The sequence below is a fragment of the Phalacrocorax carbo genome, chromosome Z (genome assembly GCF_963921805.1).
Source record: "Phalacrocorax carbo chromosome Z, bPhaCar2.1, whole genome shotgun sequence".
In the NCBI taxonomy this organism is placed as follows: domain Eukaryota; kingdom Metazoa; phylum Chordata; class Aves; order Suliformes; family Phalacrocoracidae; genus Phalacrocorax; species Phalacrocorax carbo.
In genome coordinates this window covers 5,000,946-5,019,811 of record NC_087548.1, presented here as the reverse complement: position 1 = coordinate 5,019,811, position 18,866 = coordinate 5,000,946, and the positions used below count along the sequence as shown (strand labels likewise).

The window sequence follows — 18,866 nt, the reverse complement described above, 5'->3', positions numbered from 1 at the left end:
TGAGCAGGGCGACCGCCGAGCCCACCCTGCTGTGGCAGAGATCGTGACCTGATGTTGGGCTGTCCCCATCGCCCCGCCATCCCCACCCTGCTCTGCATAGCCATGGTTCTGCTGCATGACGGGACCCAGCCGCTCACCTTCTGGGTGGCTGTGCAGAGCTCGGCCAGAGCCACGGCCAAGTTCTTGGCACACTGGCTGAGCTGCATCGCAGAGGCTTGGTCCATGATGGTGGGGATGGTGGCCTTGGCTGCAGCTACCATCTTCCCACCAGGCTGCCAGGCCAAAAGAAAAAGCTGTGAGAAGGGGACAAAAACACACAGCATCTTTCTGCTGCCTACATACAGTAGGTTTCCCGGTATCTTAGGAGGGCCAAGCACAGTATGAAAGCTGTAACACCCGTGCCAGAACCAGTGCAGGTACCTGCAGGAAGTTCTGGCTGGCGGCAATGAGGGCCAGCTGGGCGCTGGGGCTGTCTGGCTGGGACCAGCTGCCTCACATGTCCTGCACCAGCATTGGGATCTGCTCTGCCACCACCTGCCAGAGAGGAGAGTCACTGGAGAGGCTCAGCTGGGAGGAGATGGCACTCCCCATGGATCTAATCAAGGACCAGTGACCAGAAAAACTGGCTCCCAGGGGAGCCACACGAGGACCCCAAGGTCTGCCTGCCCACTGAGGCTGACCATGGAGCCCTGGCACGGATGATGGGAGAAGGGACAGGGACAGGTGGTGCAGGAGATGCCAGGATCAGGCCCAGGCCCTTACCTTGCAGCTCTGTACCAGCTGCTGCTGCACGGTGGGGTTCTTGTTGGAGGAGGCAGCATGCTGCATGGCAGCAATGGTCTGGGTGGCTGCGGCAGCAGCTTGTTTGGCTGCATGCTGGCAGAGGGAGGCATGGGTTAGCACCGATGGCAAGTCAGCCTACCTCGGAGCCTCCCTGCCATGCGCTGGGGCCCAGCTCCCCCTAAGCTGCTTCTCCCATGCCTCCATCTGCAACAACAGAGCATCCCCAGCACCCTTGATGCCCAGCATCCCAAAGCGACACGGCACACACAAGGGAAGGGAGCAGCGGGGAGGTCTCTGCGGGATGCAGCATGGACACTATACATGAAAAGGACTTTATCCCTCCAGAAAGCTCAGGGACACAGGGGCTACCAACCAGGTCTTGTTTGCCAACCATGCCTGCTCGCCCTCCACAGCCCCTTGCCTAGCGTCTCACCTCCAGCTTGTGAACAAGCTGCTTCTTGATGGCCTTCTGGGCTGCAGCGTTGGTCGCCATGCAGAGCCCCTCCACCGCCTTGCGCAGCCACTGATGCTGCTCCTCACTGTCTGGGTGGGCTGTGGCTCCCTAGATAAAGCAGGAAACCCATCACACCTTGCAGGAGCCACTGGGTCCCTTGTCCTCCTGACAGCAGCAGCTGTGCTCCAACCTGATGCCAGGGAACACTCCCCGAGGCAGCCCTTACGGTCCCAGAGAGCTCAGCAGCAGAAGAGCTAACAGCTCCTCTGCTGCAACCTGCAGCTTCAGGAGCCCCGCTCCACTGCACATGTCCTTGGCTCAGTGCAGGACCTTACTCTAGGAACTGCTCCCCAACCCAGAGGCTGCTCATCCCCTCCACAGCATGAAGCCAATAGCATCGGATGGGGGCAGGAGCCAGTACCCATCCTCCTGCACATCATGAACCTTTGCAGCCTCCACCATCTTGGCGGTGGTGTCAGCCAGGATCTTGGCTGCACTCAGCAGCTTACGCGACTTCTCCAGGTCCATTTCTCCCTCCACATCAGCTTTGATGGCATTGACAAAGTCAGAGGTGGCCTGAGCCAGAATACGAGCTTGATGTACCATTTCCCCTGGGAAAGAAAAGGGTGGCCCATTAGCAAGTCCCACAGGCTCCCAGATACCTCCCCCACCCACCATGCTCTACCCCAGGTGCCATCAGCTGCTCTCACCTGCATCACCCATGGAGCTGAATATGTTCTCGGTGACATTGAGGATTGTGTCAGTGGCCTGGTCGTAGCACCTGATGGGCTGCCCGCCCATGCGTGCTGCTTGATATGCTGCAGCAGATTGTTCAGGGCCTGGGTGGTGGCTGTGGCTGCCACCCCCACCTGCTTCAGGAGCTGGTCATCACTGGTGGCTGCCTTGGAGGCCTCCACACAGCCCTCTGCCGACTTGGCCACCAACTTGCCAGTCTCAATCAGCTGCTCCTGACAGACTGGGGAGCTGACTGTGGGAGCTACTACCTGGAGGGGAGAAGGAAAGGTTGGGAAGCGAGCGTGGTGTGCTCCTCATAGGAGCTGTGCAGGGACAACTGTCCCCAACTTCTGCTCCTCCAAAGAGGATATTCAGCATTTGGTGGTGGCAAACACCCAAGGCAGCCCATGCTTCTGGTGCCAGACCTCTAACATCTCACCTGAGGACATGTGGTCCTGGCACACTGTCGTGGTTTAGCCAGCAGCTCAGCCCCACACAGTCGCTCGCTCACTACCCCACCGGTAGATGGGGGGGAGAATCAGAAGGGTAACGCTCGTGGGTTGGGATAAGAACAGTTTAATAATTAAAATTAAAAGAAACAACAACAGAAATGCAATGTAAAGGAGAACAACGAGAGGCGCAAAACCCTGGGGGAGGGGGAAAGGGAGGGGAGACGGGGAACGAACCGCTGAAATGAACCGCACGTGCCGCAGCCGCTCACCGCCCGCCGACCCAATGCCGTGCCACTTCCGAGCCGCAACCTGCCCCCCTCAATATACTGGTCGTGGTGTCACATGGTATGGAATGAACCTGCCATTGGCCAGTCGGGGTCAGCCGCCCCCACCATGGCCCTGCCCCTCCCAGCCCCCCCCCCCGTCACGCGGCAGAGCGAGGGAAGCTGGAAAGGTAGCCGACCCCCACAGTGAGGAGAATTAACCCCTTCTCAGCCAAAACCAGCACATTCTCCACCCCTTATTCCATACCATTTACACCATGTCCAGGTCCCATACCGTCCAATACAACCGTACCAACCATCACCCCTCCCCTTCCCATCCTTTAACATAATGCACAGACATCATTCCCTTAGTTCATGGACCTTCCCTGTAAAATGTCCATTAAAATGTCCACTGAGTTCACCCAGTCCATGACTCTGGGCTCCATCTGTTGTATCAGTCTTTCAGGGTGGGAGAGATGGTGTGTGGCATTGGGTTGCTACATACCGAGTCAGTCATCGTTCCGTCACTGCTGCACGGCTTGTTTCATAGTTGATCTTCCGTGGGTTGGGAGGCTCGTACTCTGATATCATTGATACAACACAGAGGTGACACACAATATTACATAGCAGTTCACATTATGCCATTCAGTTCATTGACTGTTTTTGCCCAAAATCAAATCCCCTTGAGGCACACATCAGACTCCTCCATCCTTCCACATCACCCACCAAGTGCACCCAGGTCCTCGAGCAAAAGCAATCCCACGAATGGGTTTGCCTTTGCCTGAGGCAGGAAGAACACAGACTGTTTTGCCCAGCATACTTTTTGTGTGCACTACAGGGACTCTATCCCCTTCCACAGTATGTAGGATTTCTGACTGGGCAGGGCCAGCTCGCCTGGCAGATCCCCTCGTGTTGACTAACCACGTCGCTTTTGCTCAATGTGTATCCCAGTGCTTGAATGTCCCACCCCCCATTGCTCTCAGTGTAGTTTTTAACAGTCCATTGTACCGTTCAATTTTCCCAGAGGCTGGTGCATGATAGGGGATGTGATACACCCACTCAATGCCGCGCTCTTTGGCCCAACTCTCTATGAGGTTATTTTGGAAATGAGTCCCGTTGTCTGACTCAATTCTCTCTGGGGTGCCATGTCGCTAAAGGACTTGTTTTTCCGAGCCCCAGGATAGTGTTCCGGGCAGTGGCGTGGGGGACAGAATATGTTTCCAGCCAGCCGGTGGTTGCTTCTACCATGGTGAGAACATGGCGCTTGCCTTGGTGGGTCTGTGGGAGTGTGATATATTCAATTGGCCAGGCCTCTCCATATTTATACTTCAGCCATCGTCCCCCATACCACAGAGGCTTTACCCGCTTCGCCTGCTTGATTGCAGCACACGTTTCACAGTCATGGATAACCTGCACAATATTATCCATGGTCAAGTCCACCCCTCGATCACAAGCCCACCTGTATGTTGCATCTCTCCCTTGATGGCCTGAGGTGTCATGGGCCCACCGAGCTAGAAATAGTTCACCCTTATGTTGCGAGTCCAGATGCACCTCAGCCACTTCAATCTTGGCAGCCTGATCTACCTGCTGGTTGTTCCAATGTTCTTCAGTGGCCCGACTCTTGGGGACGTGAGCATCCACATGCCGTACCTTTACAACCAGGTTCTCTACCCCGGCATCAATATCTTGCCACAATGTGACAGCCCAGATGGGTTTGCCTCTGCGCTGCCAGTTGCTCTGCTTCCACTGCTGCAGCCAGCCCCACAGGGCATTTGCCACCATCCAGGAGTCAGTATAGAGATAGAGCACTGGCCACTTTTCCCGTTCAGCAATGTCTAAGGCCAGCTGGATGGCCTTTACCTCTGCAAACTGGCTCGATTCACCTTCTCCTTCAGCAGTTTCTGCTACTTGTCTTGTAGGACTCCATACAGCAGCCTTCCATCTCCGGTGCTTTCCCACAAGGCGACAGGACCCATCAGCGAACAGGGCATACTGCTTCTCCTCTTCTGGCAGTTTGTTATACAGTGGGGTTTCTTCAGCACGTGTCACCTCCTCCTCTGGTGATAATCCAAAATCTTTGCCTTCTGGCCAGTCCAGAATCACTTCCAAGATTCCTGGGCAACTGGGGTTTCCTACTCGAGCCCGCTGGGTGATCAGTGCAACCCATTTACTCCATGTAGCATCAGTTGCATGGTGTGTGGAGGGGACATTCCCTCTGAACATCCAGCCCAGCACTGGCAGTCAGGGTGCCAGGAGCAACTGTGCCTCAGTACCATCCACTTCTTAAGCAGCTCGAACCCCTTCATATGCTGCCAATATCTCTTTTTCAGTTGGAGTATAGCGGGCTTCGGACCCTCTGTATCCCCGACTCCAAAACCCTAGGGGTCAACCTCGGGTCTCTCCATGTGCTTTCTGCCAGAGGCTGCAGGTAGGGCCATTCTCCCCAGCTGCAGTGTAGAGCACATTTTTTACATCTTGTCCTGCCTGGACTGGCCCAAGGCATACTGCATGAACTACCTCCTGTTTAATCTGTTCAAAGGCTTGTCGTTGCTCAGGGCCCCATTTGAAATCATTCTTTTTCCGGGTCACTTGATAGAGAGGGCTTACGATCATACTGTAATTTGGAATATGCATCCTCCAAAAACCCACAACGCCCAAGAAAGCTTGTGTTTCCTTTTTGCTGGTTGGTGGAGACATGGCTGCTATTTTGTTGATCACATCCATGGGGATCTGACGACGACCATCTTGCCATTTGATTCCCAAGAACTGGATTTCTCGTGCAGGTCCCTTAACTTTACTTTTTTTTATGGCGAAACTAGCTTTCAGGAGGATTTGTAATATTTCCTTTCCTTTCTCAAAAACGTCTTCTGCTGTATTGCCCCACACAATGATGTCATCAATGTATTGTAGGTGTTCGGGAGCTCCACCTTGTTCCAAAGCATTATGGATCAGTCCATGGCAAATGGTAGGGCTGTGTTTCCACCCCTGGGGCAGTCGATTCCAGGTGTACTGGACACCCCTCCAAGTAAAAGCAAACTGTGGCCTGCACTCTGCTGCCAGAGGGATTGAGAAGAATGCATTAGCAATATCAGTTGTGGCATACCACTTGGCTGCTTTGGACTCCAGTTCGTATTGAAGTTCTAGCATGTCTGGCACAGCAGCACTCAACGGTGGAGTGACTTCATTCAGGCCACGGTAGTCTACTGTTAGTCTCCACTCTCCATTAGACTTCCGCACTGGCCATATGGGACTGTTAAAGGGTGAGTGGGTTTTACTGATGACTCCTTGACTCTTTAGTTGGTGAATGAGTTTATGGATGGGGATCAGAGAGTCTCAGTTGGTGCGATATTGCCGCCGGTGCACTGTTGTGGTGGCGATTGGCACCTGTTGTTCTTCGACCTTCAGCAACCCCACAACAGAAGGGTCCTTCGAGAGACCGGGAAAGGTAGACAGCTGTTTAATTTCCGCCGTCTCCAGGGCAGCTACACCAAAAGCCCACTTGTAACCTTTTGGGTCCTTGAAATACCCTCTCCTGAGGTAGTCTATGCCAAGGATGCACAGAGCCTCTGGGCCAGTCACAGTGGGGTGCTTTTGCCACTCATTCCCAGTGAGGCTCACTTCGGCCTCCAATACAGTTAGCTCTTGGGATCCCCCTGTCACTCCAGCAATGCTGATGGGTTCTGCCCCTATATAGTTTGATGGCATTAAGGTGCACTGTGCGCCAGTGTCCACTAAAGCTCTATATTCCTGTGGGTCAGATGTGCCAGGCCATCGGATCCACACAGACCAGTAAACCCGGTTATCCCTTTCCTCCACCTGGCTGGAGGCAGGGCCCCCCTAGTCCTGATCATAGTATTCATCACTCACTTCCGGTAAATATGAATCACGGGTGTCTCTGTTAAGATCAGTCAGGCCATCAGCACTTCTGCTCCTCTGTCTGGAGAATTGCTTACGGGAAACTGGAGCAGCAGCTCTCCTGGAGAAACTCCCCTGAGTAATTGTTCTCCCTTGCAGTTCACGTACCCGTGCCTCTAAGGCTGAGGTAGGTTTTCCATCCCACTTCTTCATGTCCTCTCCGTGATCACGCAGGTAAAACCATAGGGTGCCCCGTCGTGTGTATCCCTTCTCTTGAGCCAAGGGACGCTTACTCCTAATGGCTGAGATACTGGTCCGTACTGGTGGGGAGTAGGACAGATCTTCTTTGAGTTGCTGGACCTCTTGGGACAGTTTCTCAACAGCAGAGACGAGCGAGGAAGAGAGATTCGCTTCATATTCCCGGAGTTTTTCAATGACCTCCGCCACCGTTGGTGTCTCGTCATCTTTCCAGGACATCACTGCCAATGAGTTTGCATGCGAAGATGGTGCGCTCCGTACAAACTTCCGCCACATGGGTCGTGTGCCCTCGGCTTCATCTGGATCTTTGGAGGACTGTTGATCATCCAGGTCACCATAAACCACCTCAAGCACGGTTAATTCCCTTAGGTGCTGAATGCCTTTCTCCATGGTCATCCATTTTCCTAGGCGAAATACAATATCTTCTTTGAAGGGATACCTCTCTCTCACCACGGACAGGAGCCGCCTCCAGAGGCTGAGGGCTTGTGTTCCTTTTCCAATTGCTTTATCAATGCCCCCTTCCCTAGAGAGGGATCCCAGTTGTTTGGCTTCCTTCCCCTCTAATTCCAAACTACTGGCCCCATTATCCCAGCATCGGAGCAGCCAGGTGATAACGTGCTCACCTGAATGACGCCCGAAATCTTTCTGTATATCCCACAACTCACTCAAGGATAGGGATCGGGTAGTTTCCGTTTCTTGTACACATTCTTCCTCTTCCTCCTCCTCTTCTCGTGATGGCCCTGGTTCCTCGTAATCTCTTTCTAAACGAGCTGACCTTCTCTTCCATGATTTCTTCTTGCGTATAGGGGCGACTGATACTGGCACAGGTTGGTCCTCTGGTTTAGCTGCAATGCTTGGCACTGGGGTTTGAGTAGCTGCAGTATCTGTCATGGGGGTTTGAGTGGCCGCAGTGCTCGTCACTGGGGTTGGAGTAGCTGCAGTATCCGTTGTGGGGGGTTGGGTGGCCACAGTGCTTGTCGCTGGGGTTGGAGTAGCTGCAGTGTCTGTTGTGGGGGTTTGAGTGGCCGCAGTGCTTGTCACTGGGGTTGGAGTAGCTCCCTTCTCTTTCCCTTGGGGGTACTGAATGCTAATTTCAAAGCACAGCACTATACCAGCTAGAGTGAAGAAAATTAACTCTATCCCAGCTAAAACCATGACACACAGGAACAGATTCAGGTATGCTAGGGGCTCCGTGTCCAGGCTCAAATAGTCAGCTCATGCGCGCGCACCCCCCCCCCCCCCCCCAGTGTGGTATAATATACTGTTGATAACAGTGTTCTAGGCAAGTGCCTCTGCAAAAGTGCCTCTGCAAAAGGGGGGCACACCCAGCAAAAAAGGGGTCTCCCCTCTGTACCTTCCCCTGGGAAATGCCCCAGCCCACTGCAAAGCGTCTGCCCATGATGGGTATGAGTGAGTCCTGCAGTTAGGCAGCTCATAGGGAGTAGATGCAGAGGGACCTTTTCAAATGCTTCTCTGGCTGCAGATAAGGATGCAGGGGGATGGACACACACAATGACATGAACACCAGGAACAGGGCTCTGCTACAAACCATGACACTGGTGGGGCTGGCTGGGCACAGCAGCTTGGGGTGGCACAACCCGAAGGAGAGGCTGCAGCTGCTGGCCAGGGGAAAAAAGGCCAGGGTGGAGCTCAAGTTTGCAGGAGGATGCCAGCTCAGCCAGGCCAGCAAGCGCACAAGGCCAGTGGCACAGAGAACCTGCTCTTCACAGGAAGCAAACACCTGGCCACAGACCCAAATGGACAGGTCTACGTGAGTCTGACAGGCACCTCTCGGAGTCTGTGCCCTACAGTGGGTGTGGGGAGAGATTACCATGGGAGGCATGTGCCCTCAGTGCATCTGGCCACTGGTGATTTGCAGTTGAGCCTGTGGCATCGTGCCCACCTGGAAGTTTTCTGGCCTTGCAGCCCCTGTCTGCATGATGGCTGGCAGGGCCACCAAGCCCAGCTCCGCCTTGCCTACACAGTTAAACCGCTGCTGCAAGACGGTTGACCTGAAACGGGGAGAAATACCAGGTCAAGGGATGCTCACGGCCCTAACACCAGGCTCTCCAGGAGTGCTGCTGTCAAAGGACTGGCAGCATTTCCTCCACACATGCTGTGCTGCAAGCTTGGCTGGAGCCTGCTCTCCATTCAACTTCTGGTTGGCAGCTAACTTGCTCCTAGAGGACTTACTTCTTTGGAGACACAGAGTCTTCCAGCATAGTGGACTCCTCATCTCCCTCCAGTCCAAAGTGGTCTTTGCTTTTTTTCTGCAGAGGGAAAGAGAAAACACATCATCCAGCACATGCCTCCTAGCCTCCCCCTCCTCCCGCAGCCCAGGCACCATACCAGGGCCACAGGGTCCCCCCAGCAGCACCATGTGCCAACAGCTATCTGAAGACAGCTGGAAGAGGCACCCTGCACCCCTCTCCGGAGAGGAGACTGTTATCGGCACCCAGCTGCCCTTCCCAGAACATCCTCACCTTTTTCAGGATTATATCGATGTAGCCAATAATCAGCTGGGCAATCTGCTCACCGTCTGTCATCTGCACCGAGTAGTAACCATCCTGGTAATCTCCAAAATCCTGCAATGGCATGGCATAGGGTAGCACTGGAAAAGAGCGCTGGCAGCTATCCTGAGCCCCTCTGGTATATGCTAAGTGCCCAGTGCCAGCCTCCCAAACAGAAGCCAGGGCTGGGAGAGGCACCAGAGGAGGGTAAGGCTATTCCACTGCAGGGCAATACCCAAGAGAGGGGTTGGCATAAGAGCATCCCCCCACAGGGTCACCACCAGGGAGGTGGGGTGGAGGACCAGGGCTGGCCCCTACCAGGGTGAAGCTCTTGGGCAGGGCTGCCCAGCGCTTGATGTTGGTCAGGCTCCACTCCTGAATCACTTCCTTGGTCTTCTCATCCACACACATCATGCACTCTTTGGTGATCCCCAGCAGCTGTGGCACCAGCTTGTTTTTCCCCTTCATCTTCTCCTGCAGGCCACAACAGAAGGGTTGTGGGTTGCTCCTGGAACAGATCCATCCAGGCAGAGACCTTTAAGGACTCCCTTGGCTACCAAACACCCCCAAGGCCACACTCTTAGGTGGTGACAACCATGACATGGGGCTCAAAAATGAGAAAATAAGTGTGAATCAAGAAGTGGGAAGGCAGTGCACAGGGAAGGCCAAGGAGGGCAGGCAGACAGTGGGGATGCAGGGAAACCTGGAGCAATGTGGGTTGATGGGTAGCAGCTCAACAACAGATGGAGAGATGATGGAGAAGGGGAATTCTGGCCAGCTCTACCTTGACCAGGAAGAAGGAGACCCCATAGGTCTGGAGGGAACAGGCAAGTTTCACATAGCGAACTTTGGCCTCAATCTCGCTCATGTTCCCACAGTTCTTGTGGGCCTGCGACAGCAAAGAGACAACATCATGCTAGCTCCGTGATCCCCTGGCTGTGCCACCATCACCCTGTCACTGCCTTTCCAGGCTCTCCCTGCCCCACTGGCATCCCCTGCCTCTGCTACAGCATCCCTCTGACCCTCTGAGACCTCAGGAGCTGCCTTTGCCCACCTACAGCTTCATGCTCCTGTTCCTCACCTGCCAAGCTGCTACATGCTGCCTCCAGGAACAAGAACAGCCTCAGCCTTTGGCAAGGAGGAACAAGAAGCCCAGGTCTTAACACCCCCCTGCACGTACCATGAAGATCTTGCGCTCCTCTTTCTGCTTGATGTACTCCTTGGGCAGGAAATCCTTGAGTCTGCCAAGAGACAGCCAAACCAGCTGTTCGCAGCAGAGCCTGAAGGCAGTGTTTGTCTTCTACAAAGAGGCCCAACTCAGAGCCTTGGACAAACCCCTGCCAGGGCACAGACTGGGAGATTTTGGGAGCAGGAAAGATGTGGGAGAGGTTGCTGCAGTAATGAAAGCTGCCCCAGAAGCCACCCTGCCGAGAGCAGGGTGGAGGTGCTAAGGATGCAGCCCCTCATGTGGCATCAGGAGAGGCTGTACAGCAGACTGAGGTCTCCCCCTCATCAGAAGGGGAGCTGGCTGCATGTCCCAGGGAGGTGCCAGAGGGAGCAGGACAGGGGGCTGGCACACCCTGCAGCTGGCGTGGACCTCCACACTCGGGCACCATGCTGCAGGGAGGAGAGGGGTCACTCCAGAGACGTCTGCATCCCCGAGTGCTGTATACAGGCACAGTGCTGGGGCATGCCAAGCTGCTCGAGCTGCCTGGAGACAAGCCCTGGGGCTCCCTGGGACACTCACTCCAGAAATCCCAGCTTGTGCTTCTGCTCATTGTGTGGCCTGAACTGGATCTGGCACTGGTAGCCAGCAAACTCGCAGGTTTTGTCAAAGGAGACAGGGTGGGAACCATTAAGGATGTCATCGCGAGCCTGTGTAGGAAGACAAGACATCACTGTGGGCTGGGCAGCTACACAGCCCTGCTGCTGCTCCCCTCTACACTGAGCAGGACCTGTTTTCCAGTGTGCTGGTTTTGGCTGAGAAGGGGTTAATTCTCCTCACCGTGGGGGGTCGGCTACCTTTCCAGCTTTTCCCCCCCCCCCCCCCCCCCCGCTCTGCCGCGAGGCGGGGGGGGGGGGGGGCTGGGAGGGGCAGGGCCATGGTGGGGGCGGCTGACCCCGACTGACCAATGGCATGTTCATTCCATACCATGTGACACCATGACCAGTATATTAAGGGAAACAGCTGCACCTCGGGAGCGGTGCGGCATCTGGTCGGTGGGTGGCGAGTGGTTGCATTGCATTCGGTTTGTTTCCGCGGTACCTTTCCAGCTTCCCGTGCTCTGCTGGGGGGCTGGGAGGGGCAGGCCCACGGCAGGGGTGGCTGACCCCAGTTGGCCAATGGCATGTTCATCCCATACCATGTGACACCATGACTAGTATATTAAGGGGGGCAGTTTGCAGCTGGGGGGAGGTGTGGCGGCGTGTCAGCAGGTGGTGAGCAGCTGTGCCGTGTGCGGGTTGTTTCAGTGGTTAATTCACTCCCCCCTCCCTTCACCCACCCCAACCCCCCCCGGAGTTTTGCACCTCTCATTCTTCTCTTTTACATTGCATTTCTGCTGTTGTTTCTTGTAATTTTAATTATTAAACTGTTCTTATCTCAACCCACGAGCGTTACCCTTCTGATTCTCTCCCCCATTTACCGGTGGGGGAATGAGCGAGTGACTGTGTGGGGCGGAGCTGCCGGCTAAACCACTGTGCTGGTTTTGGCTGAGAAGGGGTTAATTCTCCTCACTGTGGGGGTCGGCTACCTTTCCAGCTTCCCTCGATCTGCCGCGTGACGGGGGGGGGGGGGCTGGGAGGGGCAGGGCCATGGTGGGGGCGGCTGACCCCGACTGGCCAATGGCAGGTTCATTCCATACCATGTGACACCATGACCAGTATATTGAGGGGGGGCAGGTTGCGGCTCGGGAGCGGCGCGGCGTCGGGTCGGCGGGCGGTGAGCGGCTGTGGCGCGTGCGGTTCGTTTCGGCGGTTCGTTCCCCCTCTCCCCTCCCTTTCCCCCTCCCCCAGGGTTTTGCGCCTCTCGTTGTTCTCCTTTACACTGCATTTCTGTTGTTGTTTCTTGTAATTTTAATTATTAAACTGTTCTTATCCCAACCCACGAGCGTTACCCTTCTGATTCTCTCCCCCATCTACCGGTGGGGGAGTGAGCGAGCGACTGTGTGGGGCTGAGCTGCTGGCTAAACCACGACAGTCTTTTTGGCGCCCAACGTGGGGCTCAAGGGTTGGAGATGATAACAGCTGCTGGTCACAGCACCATGTTGTCCTTTTTGCAGCTGGTGTTAAAGATTGGTGTTGGTTTGTTGAGTCTGCTGTGTTCTGCTGTGATTAGTAATGTTTTGCCTATGAGATTTGTTATGCAAACACTCGTTTTCAGCTTTATCTGGTATTTGGGGTTTTTGCTGAAACCGTTACTGTACTTTGGATACCACCTTGTTGAGGCAATTACCAATTATACCTCCTCCTCTGAGAGATTTTATATGGAGGAAATACAGAATAGTACCGTTGCAACTTTGTTCTATGATGTCTGTGCCTTTGTCACAACAACCTTTTTGTATCTTGAACATCCTTGGGTGGTTAAGGTGTACTTATTAGTTTTTGGGCATGTTGTTTTGGTTTTGACTAAGCAATTTAAGAATATCACCCAGAGATCTGCCCCAAGGCTTGATAGTTATGAGTGGCAGGGCATTTGGGATAGCACGGGCAAATACCTAGGGCAGTGGGCACCCCCAGTGTTTTGGAGTTTCACCCCTGAACAAGTGCAGAATCCTAAAAAACTAGTAGAATATTTGGAGAAAGTATGTTGTTATGCTGGGAACTCCAGAGAGACACAGATAACTGCAACATGCTGGGGCCTGGCCCATGCGTACTGAGCCCTGCTCAACAGTATTCAGTGCCCCCAGGGGGAAGAGAATGTCTCTGGATTGAAAGGCAAAGTGACTGGCACTGTAGTCACTCCAGCCCTGACGACAGGCACTGCAGCTACTCAAACCCCCACGACAAGTACTGGAGCTGGCTCAGAGAATCAACCCGTGCCAGTATCAGTTGCCCCCATACACAAGACGAAATATTGGAAGTGGACGTCAACTCGCTTAGAACGGGATGATGAAGAACCAGGGCCATCACGGGGAGAGGAGGGAGAAGTAATAAATGAAATAGAGACCACCTAATCCCTGTTCTTGAGCAAGTTGCGAGATATGCGAAAAGATTATAGCCATCGTTCAGGTGAGCACATTGCCACCTGGCTGCTCCGATGCTGGGATAATGGGGCCAGTAGCCTGGAACTAGAGGGAAAAGAAGCCAAACAACTGGGATCCCTTTCTGGGGAAGGGGGCGTTGACAAAGCAATTGGAAAAAAACCACAAGCCCTCAGCCTCTGGAGGCGACTCCTATCTGGAGTGAAGGAAAGGTATACCTTTAAAGATGTTACATATCCCCCAGGAAAATGGACAACTATGGAGAAAGGCATCCAGTATCTAAGGGAATTATCTGTGCTTGAGGTGATTTATGGTGACCTGGATGATCAACGGTCCTCCAAAGATCCAGATGAAGCCGAGGGCACACGACCCATGTGGCGGAAGTTTGTACGGAGCGCACCATCTTCGCATGCAAACTCATTGGCGGTAATGTCGTGGAAAGATGACGAGACACCAAAGGTGGCAGAGGTGATTGATAAACTCCGGGATTACGAAACAAATATCTCTCCCCCTCCCTCATCTCTGCTGTGGAGAAATTGTCCCAAGAGGTCCAGCAACTGAAGGAAGATATGTCCTGCTCCCCACCTCTATGGAGTAGTGTCTCAGCTGTTACGAATAAGTGTCCTTTGGCTCAAAGAAGGGGATACACACCACGGGCCACCCTATGGTTCTACCTGCGTGACCACGGAGAGGACATGAGCAAGTGGGATGGCAAGCCTACCTCGACCCTAGAGGCACGAGTACGTGAACTGCAAGGAAGAACAGTCACTCAGGGAGTCTCTTCCAGGAAAGCTGCTGCTCCAGTTTCCAGTGAGCAAGTCCCCAGACAGAGGAGTAGAAGCGCAGATTTTATTTCTAAGTGTAATAGAGGGACTCCTGATTCACATTTACAGGGAGTTGTGAATGCCATGATCAGGACTAGAGGGGCCCTGCCTCCAGCCAGGTGGAGGAAAGGGATAACCGGGCTTACTGGACTGTGTGGATCCGATGGCCTGGCACATCTGACCCACAGGAATATAAAGCTTTAGTGGACACCGGCGCACAGTGCACCTTAATGCCATCAAACTATATATGGGCAGAACCCATCAGCATTGCTGGAGTGACAGGGGGATCCCAAGAGCTAACTGTATTGGAGGCCGAAGTGAGCCTCACTGGGAATGAGTGGCAAAAGCACCCCATTGTGACTGGCCCAGAGGCTCTGTGCATCCTTGGCATAGACTACCTCAGGAGAGGGTATTTCAAGGACCCAAAAGGCTACAGGTGGGCTTTTGGTGTAGCTGCCTTGGAGACGGAGGAAACTAAACAGCTGTCTACCTTGCCCGGTCTCTCGAAGGACCCTTCTGTGGTGGGGTTGCTGAAGGTCGAAGAACAACAGGTGCCAATCGCCACCACAACAGTGCACCGGCGGCAATATCGCACCAACAGAGACTCTCTGATCCCCATCCATAAACTCATTCACCAACTGAGGAGCCAAGGAGTCATCAGTAAGACCCACTCACCCTTTAACGGTACCATATGGCCAGTGCGGAAGACTAATGGAGAGTGGAGGCTAACAGTAGACTATCGTGGCCTGAATGAAGTCACTCCACCGTTGAGTGCTGCTGTGCCAGACATGCTAGAACTTCAATACGAACTGGAGTCAAAGGCAGCCAAGTGGTATGCCACAATTGATATCGCTAATGCATTCTTCTCAATCCCTCTGGCAGCAGAGTGCAGGCCACAGTTTGCTTTCACATGGAGGGGTGTCCAGTACACCTGGAATCGACTGCCCCAGGGGTGGAAACACAGTCCTACCATTTGCCATGGACTGATTCAGACTGTACTGGAACAGGGAGAAGCTCCAGAACACCTTCAGTACATTGATGACATCATTGTGTGGGGCAATACAGAAGAAGAAGTTTTTGAGAAAGGAGAGAAAATAGTCCAAATCCTTCTGAAAGCTGGTTTTGCCATAAAATAAAGTAAGGTGAAGGGACCCACACAAGAGATCCAGTTCTTAGGAATCAAATGGCAAGATGGTCGTCGTCATATTCCAATGGATGTGATCAACAAAATAGCAGCCATGTCTCCACCAACTAGCAAAAAGGAAACACAAGCTTTCTTGGGCATTGTGGGTTTTTGGAGGATGCATATTCCAAATTACAGTATGATCGTAAGCCCTCTCTATCAAGTCACCCGGAAAAAGGATGACTTCAAATGGGGCCCTGAGCAACGACAAGCCTTTGGACAGATTAAACAGGAGGTAGTCCATGCAGTAGCCCTTGGGCCAGTCCGGGCAGGACAAGATGTAAAAAATGTGCTCTACACTGCAGCTGGGGAGAATGGCCCTACCTGGAGCCTCTGGCAGAAAGCACATGGGGAGACCCGAGGTTGACCCCTAGGGTTTTGGAGTTGGGGATACAGAGGGTCCGAAGCCCGCTATACTCCAACTGAAAAAGAGACATTGGCAGCATATGAAGGGGTTCGAGCTGCTTCAGAAGAGGATGGTACTGAGGCACAGTTGCTCCTGGCACCCCGACTGCCAGTGCTGGGCTGGATGTTCAAAGGAAACATCCCCTCTATACACCATGCAACTGATGCTACATGGAGTAAATGGGTTGCACTGATCACCCAGCGGGCTCGAGTAGGAAACCCCAGTTGCCCAGGAATCTTGGAAGTGATTATGGACTGGCCAGAAGGCAAAGATTTTGGATTATCACCAGAGGAGGAGGTGACACATGCTGAAGAAGCCCCACTGTATAACAAACTGCCAGAAGAGGAGAAGCAATACGCCCTGTTCACTGATGGGTCCTGTTGCCTTGTGGGAAAGCACCGGAGATGGAAGGCTGCTGTATGGAGTCCTACACGACAAGTAGCCGAAACGGCTGAAGGAGAAGGTGAATGGAGCCAGTTTGCAGAGGTAAAGGCCATCCAGCTGGCCTTAGACATTGCTGAACGGGAAAAGTGGCCAGTGCTCTATCTCTATACTGACTCCTGGATGGTGGCAAATGCCTTGTGGGGCTGGCTGCAGCAGTGGAAGCAAAGCAACTGGCAGCGCAGAGGCAAACCCATCTGGGCCGTTCCATTGTGGCAAGATATTGCTGCCCGGCTAGAGAACCTGGTTGTAAAGGTACGGCATGTGGATGCTCACGTCCCCAAGAGTCGGGCCACTGAAGAACATCGAAACAACCAGCAGGTGGATCAGGCTGCCAAGATTGAAGTGGCTGAGGTGCATCTGGACTGGCAGCATAAGGGTGATCTATTTCTAGCTCGGTGGGCCCATGACACCTCAGGTCATCAAGGGAGAGATGCAACATACAGGTGGGCTCATGATCGAGGGGTGGACTTGACCATGGACGCTATTGCGCAGGTTATCCACGAATGTGAAATGTGCGCTGCAATCAAGCAAGTGAAGCGGGTAAAGCCTCTGTGGTATGGAGGACAATGGCTGAAGTATAAATATGGGGAGGCCTGGCAAATTGACTGTATCACACTCCCACAAACCTGCCAAGGCAAGCGCCATGTGCTTACAATGGTAGAAACAACGACTGGCTGGCTGGAAACATATCCTGTCCCCCACGCCATTGCCCGGAACACTATCCTGGCTCGGAAAAACAAGTCCTATGGCGACATGGCACCCCAGAGAGAATTGAGTCAGACAACGGGACTCATTTCCGAAATAGCCTCATAGACACCTGGGCCAAAGAGCATGGCATGGAGTGGGTGTATCACATCCCCTACCACGCACCAGCCTCTGGGAAAATTGAACGGTACAATGGACTGTTAAAAACTACACTGAGAGCAATGGGGGGGGGTGGGACATTCAAGCACTGGGATACACATTTAGCAAAAGCCACGTGGTTAGTCAACACGAGGGGATCTGCCAGGCGAGCTGGCCCTGCCCAGTCAGAAATCCTACATACTGTGGAAGGGGATAGAGTCCCTGTAGTGCACACAAAAAGTATGCTGGGCAAAACAGTCTGTGTTCTTCCTGCCTCCGGCAAAGGCAAACCCATTCGTGGGATTGCTTTTGCTCGAGGACCTGGGTGCACTTGGTGGGTGATGCGGGAGGATGGAGAAATCCGATGTGTGCCTCAAGGGGATTTGATTTTGGGCAAAAACAGTCAATGAACTGAATGGCATAATGTGAACTGCTATATAATATTGTGTGTCACCTCTGTGTTGTATCAATGATATCAGAGTACGAGCCTCCCAACCCACGGAAGATCAACTATGAAACAAGCCGTGCAGCAGTGATGGAACGATGACTGACTCGGTATGCAGCAACCCAACGCCACACACCATCTCTCCCACCCTGAAAGACTGATACAACAGATGGAGCCCAGAGTCATGGACTGGGTGAACTCAATGGACATTTTAATGGACATTTTACAGGGAAGGTCCATGAACTAAGGGAATGATGTCTGTGTATTATGTTAAAGGATGGGAAGGGGAGGGGTGATGGTTGGTACGGTTGTATTGGATGGTATGGGACCTGGGCATGGTGTAAATGGAATAAGGGGTGGAGAATGTGCTGGTTTTGGCTGAGAAGGGGTTAATTCTCCTCACTGTGGGGGTCGGCTAACTTTCCAGCTTCCCTCGCTCTGCCGCGTGACGGGGGGGGGGGCTGGGAGGGGCAGGGCCATGGTGGGGGCGGCTGACCCTGACTGGCCAATGGCAGGTTCATTCCAGACCATGTGACACCATGACCAGTATATTGAGGGGGGGCAGTGGCAGCGCGGAAGTGGCGCGGCATTGGGTTGGCGGGCGGCGAGCGGCTGCGGCGCGTGCGGTTCGTTTCATCGGTTCATTCCCCCTCTCCCCTCCCTTTCCCCCTCCCCCGGGGCTTTGCGCCTCTCATTGTTCTCCTTTACATTGCATTTCTGTTGTTGTTTCTTTTAATTTTAATTATTAAACTGTTCTTATCCCAACCCACGAGCGTTACCCTTCTGATTCTCTCCCCCATCTACTGGTGGGGTAGTGAGCGAGCGACTGTGTGGGGCTGAGCTGCCGGCTAAACCACGACAAAGACACTATACATCTATGAACTGCATTAGTATTGAAAGGTCGTCATGCGCCTCTGTCCAAACTCCAGTTGTGTCAGAAGGAAGTTATATATTTAGGGTTTATCTTAAAGGAAGGGCAGTGAGTAATCGATCCAGAAAGAATAGAGGCTGTAATTAAGCATCCATGTCTGGTCACAAAGAAACAGCTGCAAGTGTTCCTCGGAGCTGTTGGATTTTGTGGACCATGGATTCCTGGGTTAGGAGGATTAACAGGGTCACTGACAGAAGCAACAAGAAACAAGGTAGAAACCATTGCATGGAGTCTGGAAAGGGGGCAAGCCTTTAAAACAATAAAAGGAGCTTTAGCAT

General features: G+C 53.5%; 1 protein-coding gene across 1 annotated transcript in view; it reads right to left on the bottom strand.

Annotated features, from left to right (window-relative positions):
* The window catches only part of LOC135310605 (talin-1-like), a 54,449-nt gene extending 42,498 nt beyond the window's left edge, over positions 1-11,951 (bottom strand). The window contains 15 exon segments of the mRNA XM_064438728.1: positions 138-272; positions 421-534; positions 763-876; positions 1,217-1,345; positions 1,682-1,848; positions 1,948-2,016; positions 2,019-2,241; positions 8,632-8,812; positions 8,994-9,070; positions 9,284-9,385; positions 9,629-9,784; positions 10,095-10,199; positions 10,491-10,551; positions 11,058-11,185; positions 11,931-11,951. Of these exon segments, the coding sequence (XP_064294798.1) occupies positions 138-272; positions 421-534; positions 763-876; positions 1,217-1,345; positions 1,682-1,848; positions 1,948-2,016; positions 2,019-2,241; positions 8,632-8,812; positions 8,994-9,070; positions 9,284-9,385; positions 9,629-9,784; positions 10,095-10,199; positions 10,491-10,551; positions 11,058-11,185; positions 11,931-11,951 (1,782 nt within the window).
* Between the last annotated feature and the right edge of the window lie 6,915 nt (positions 11,952-18,866).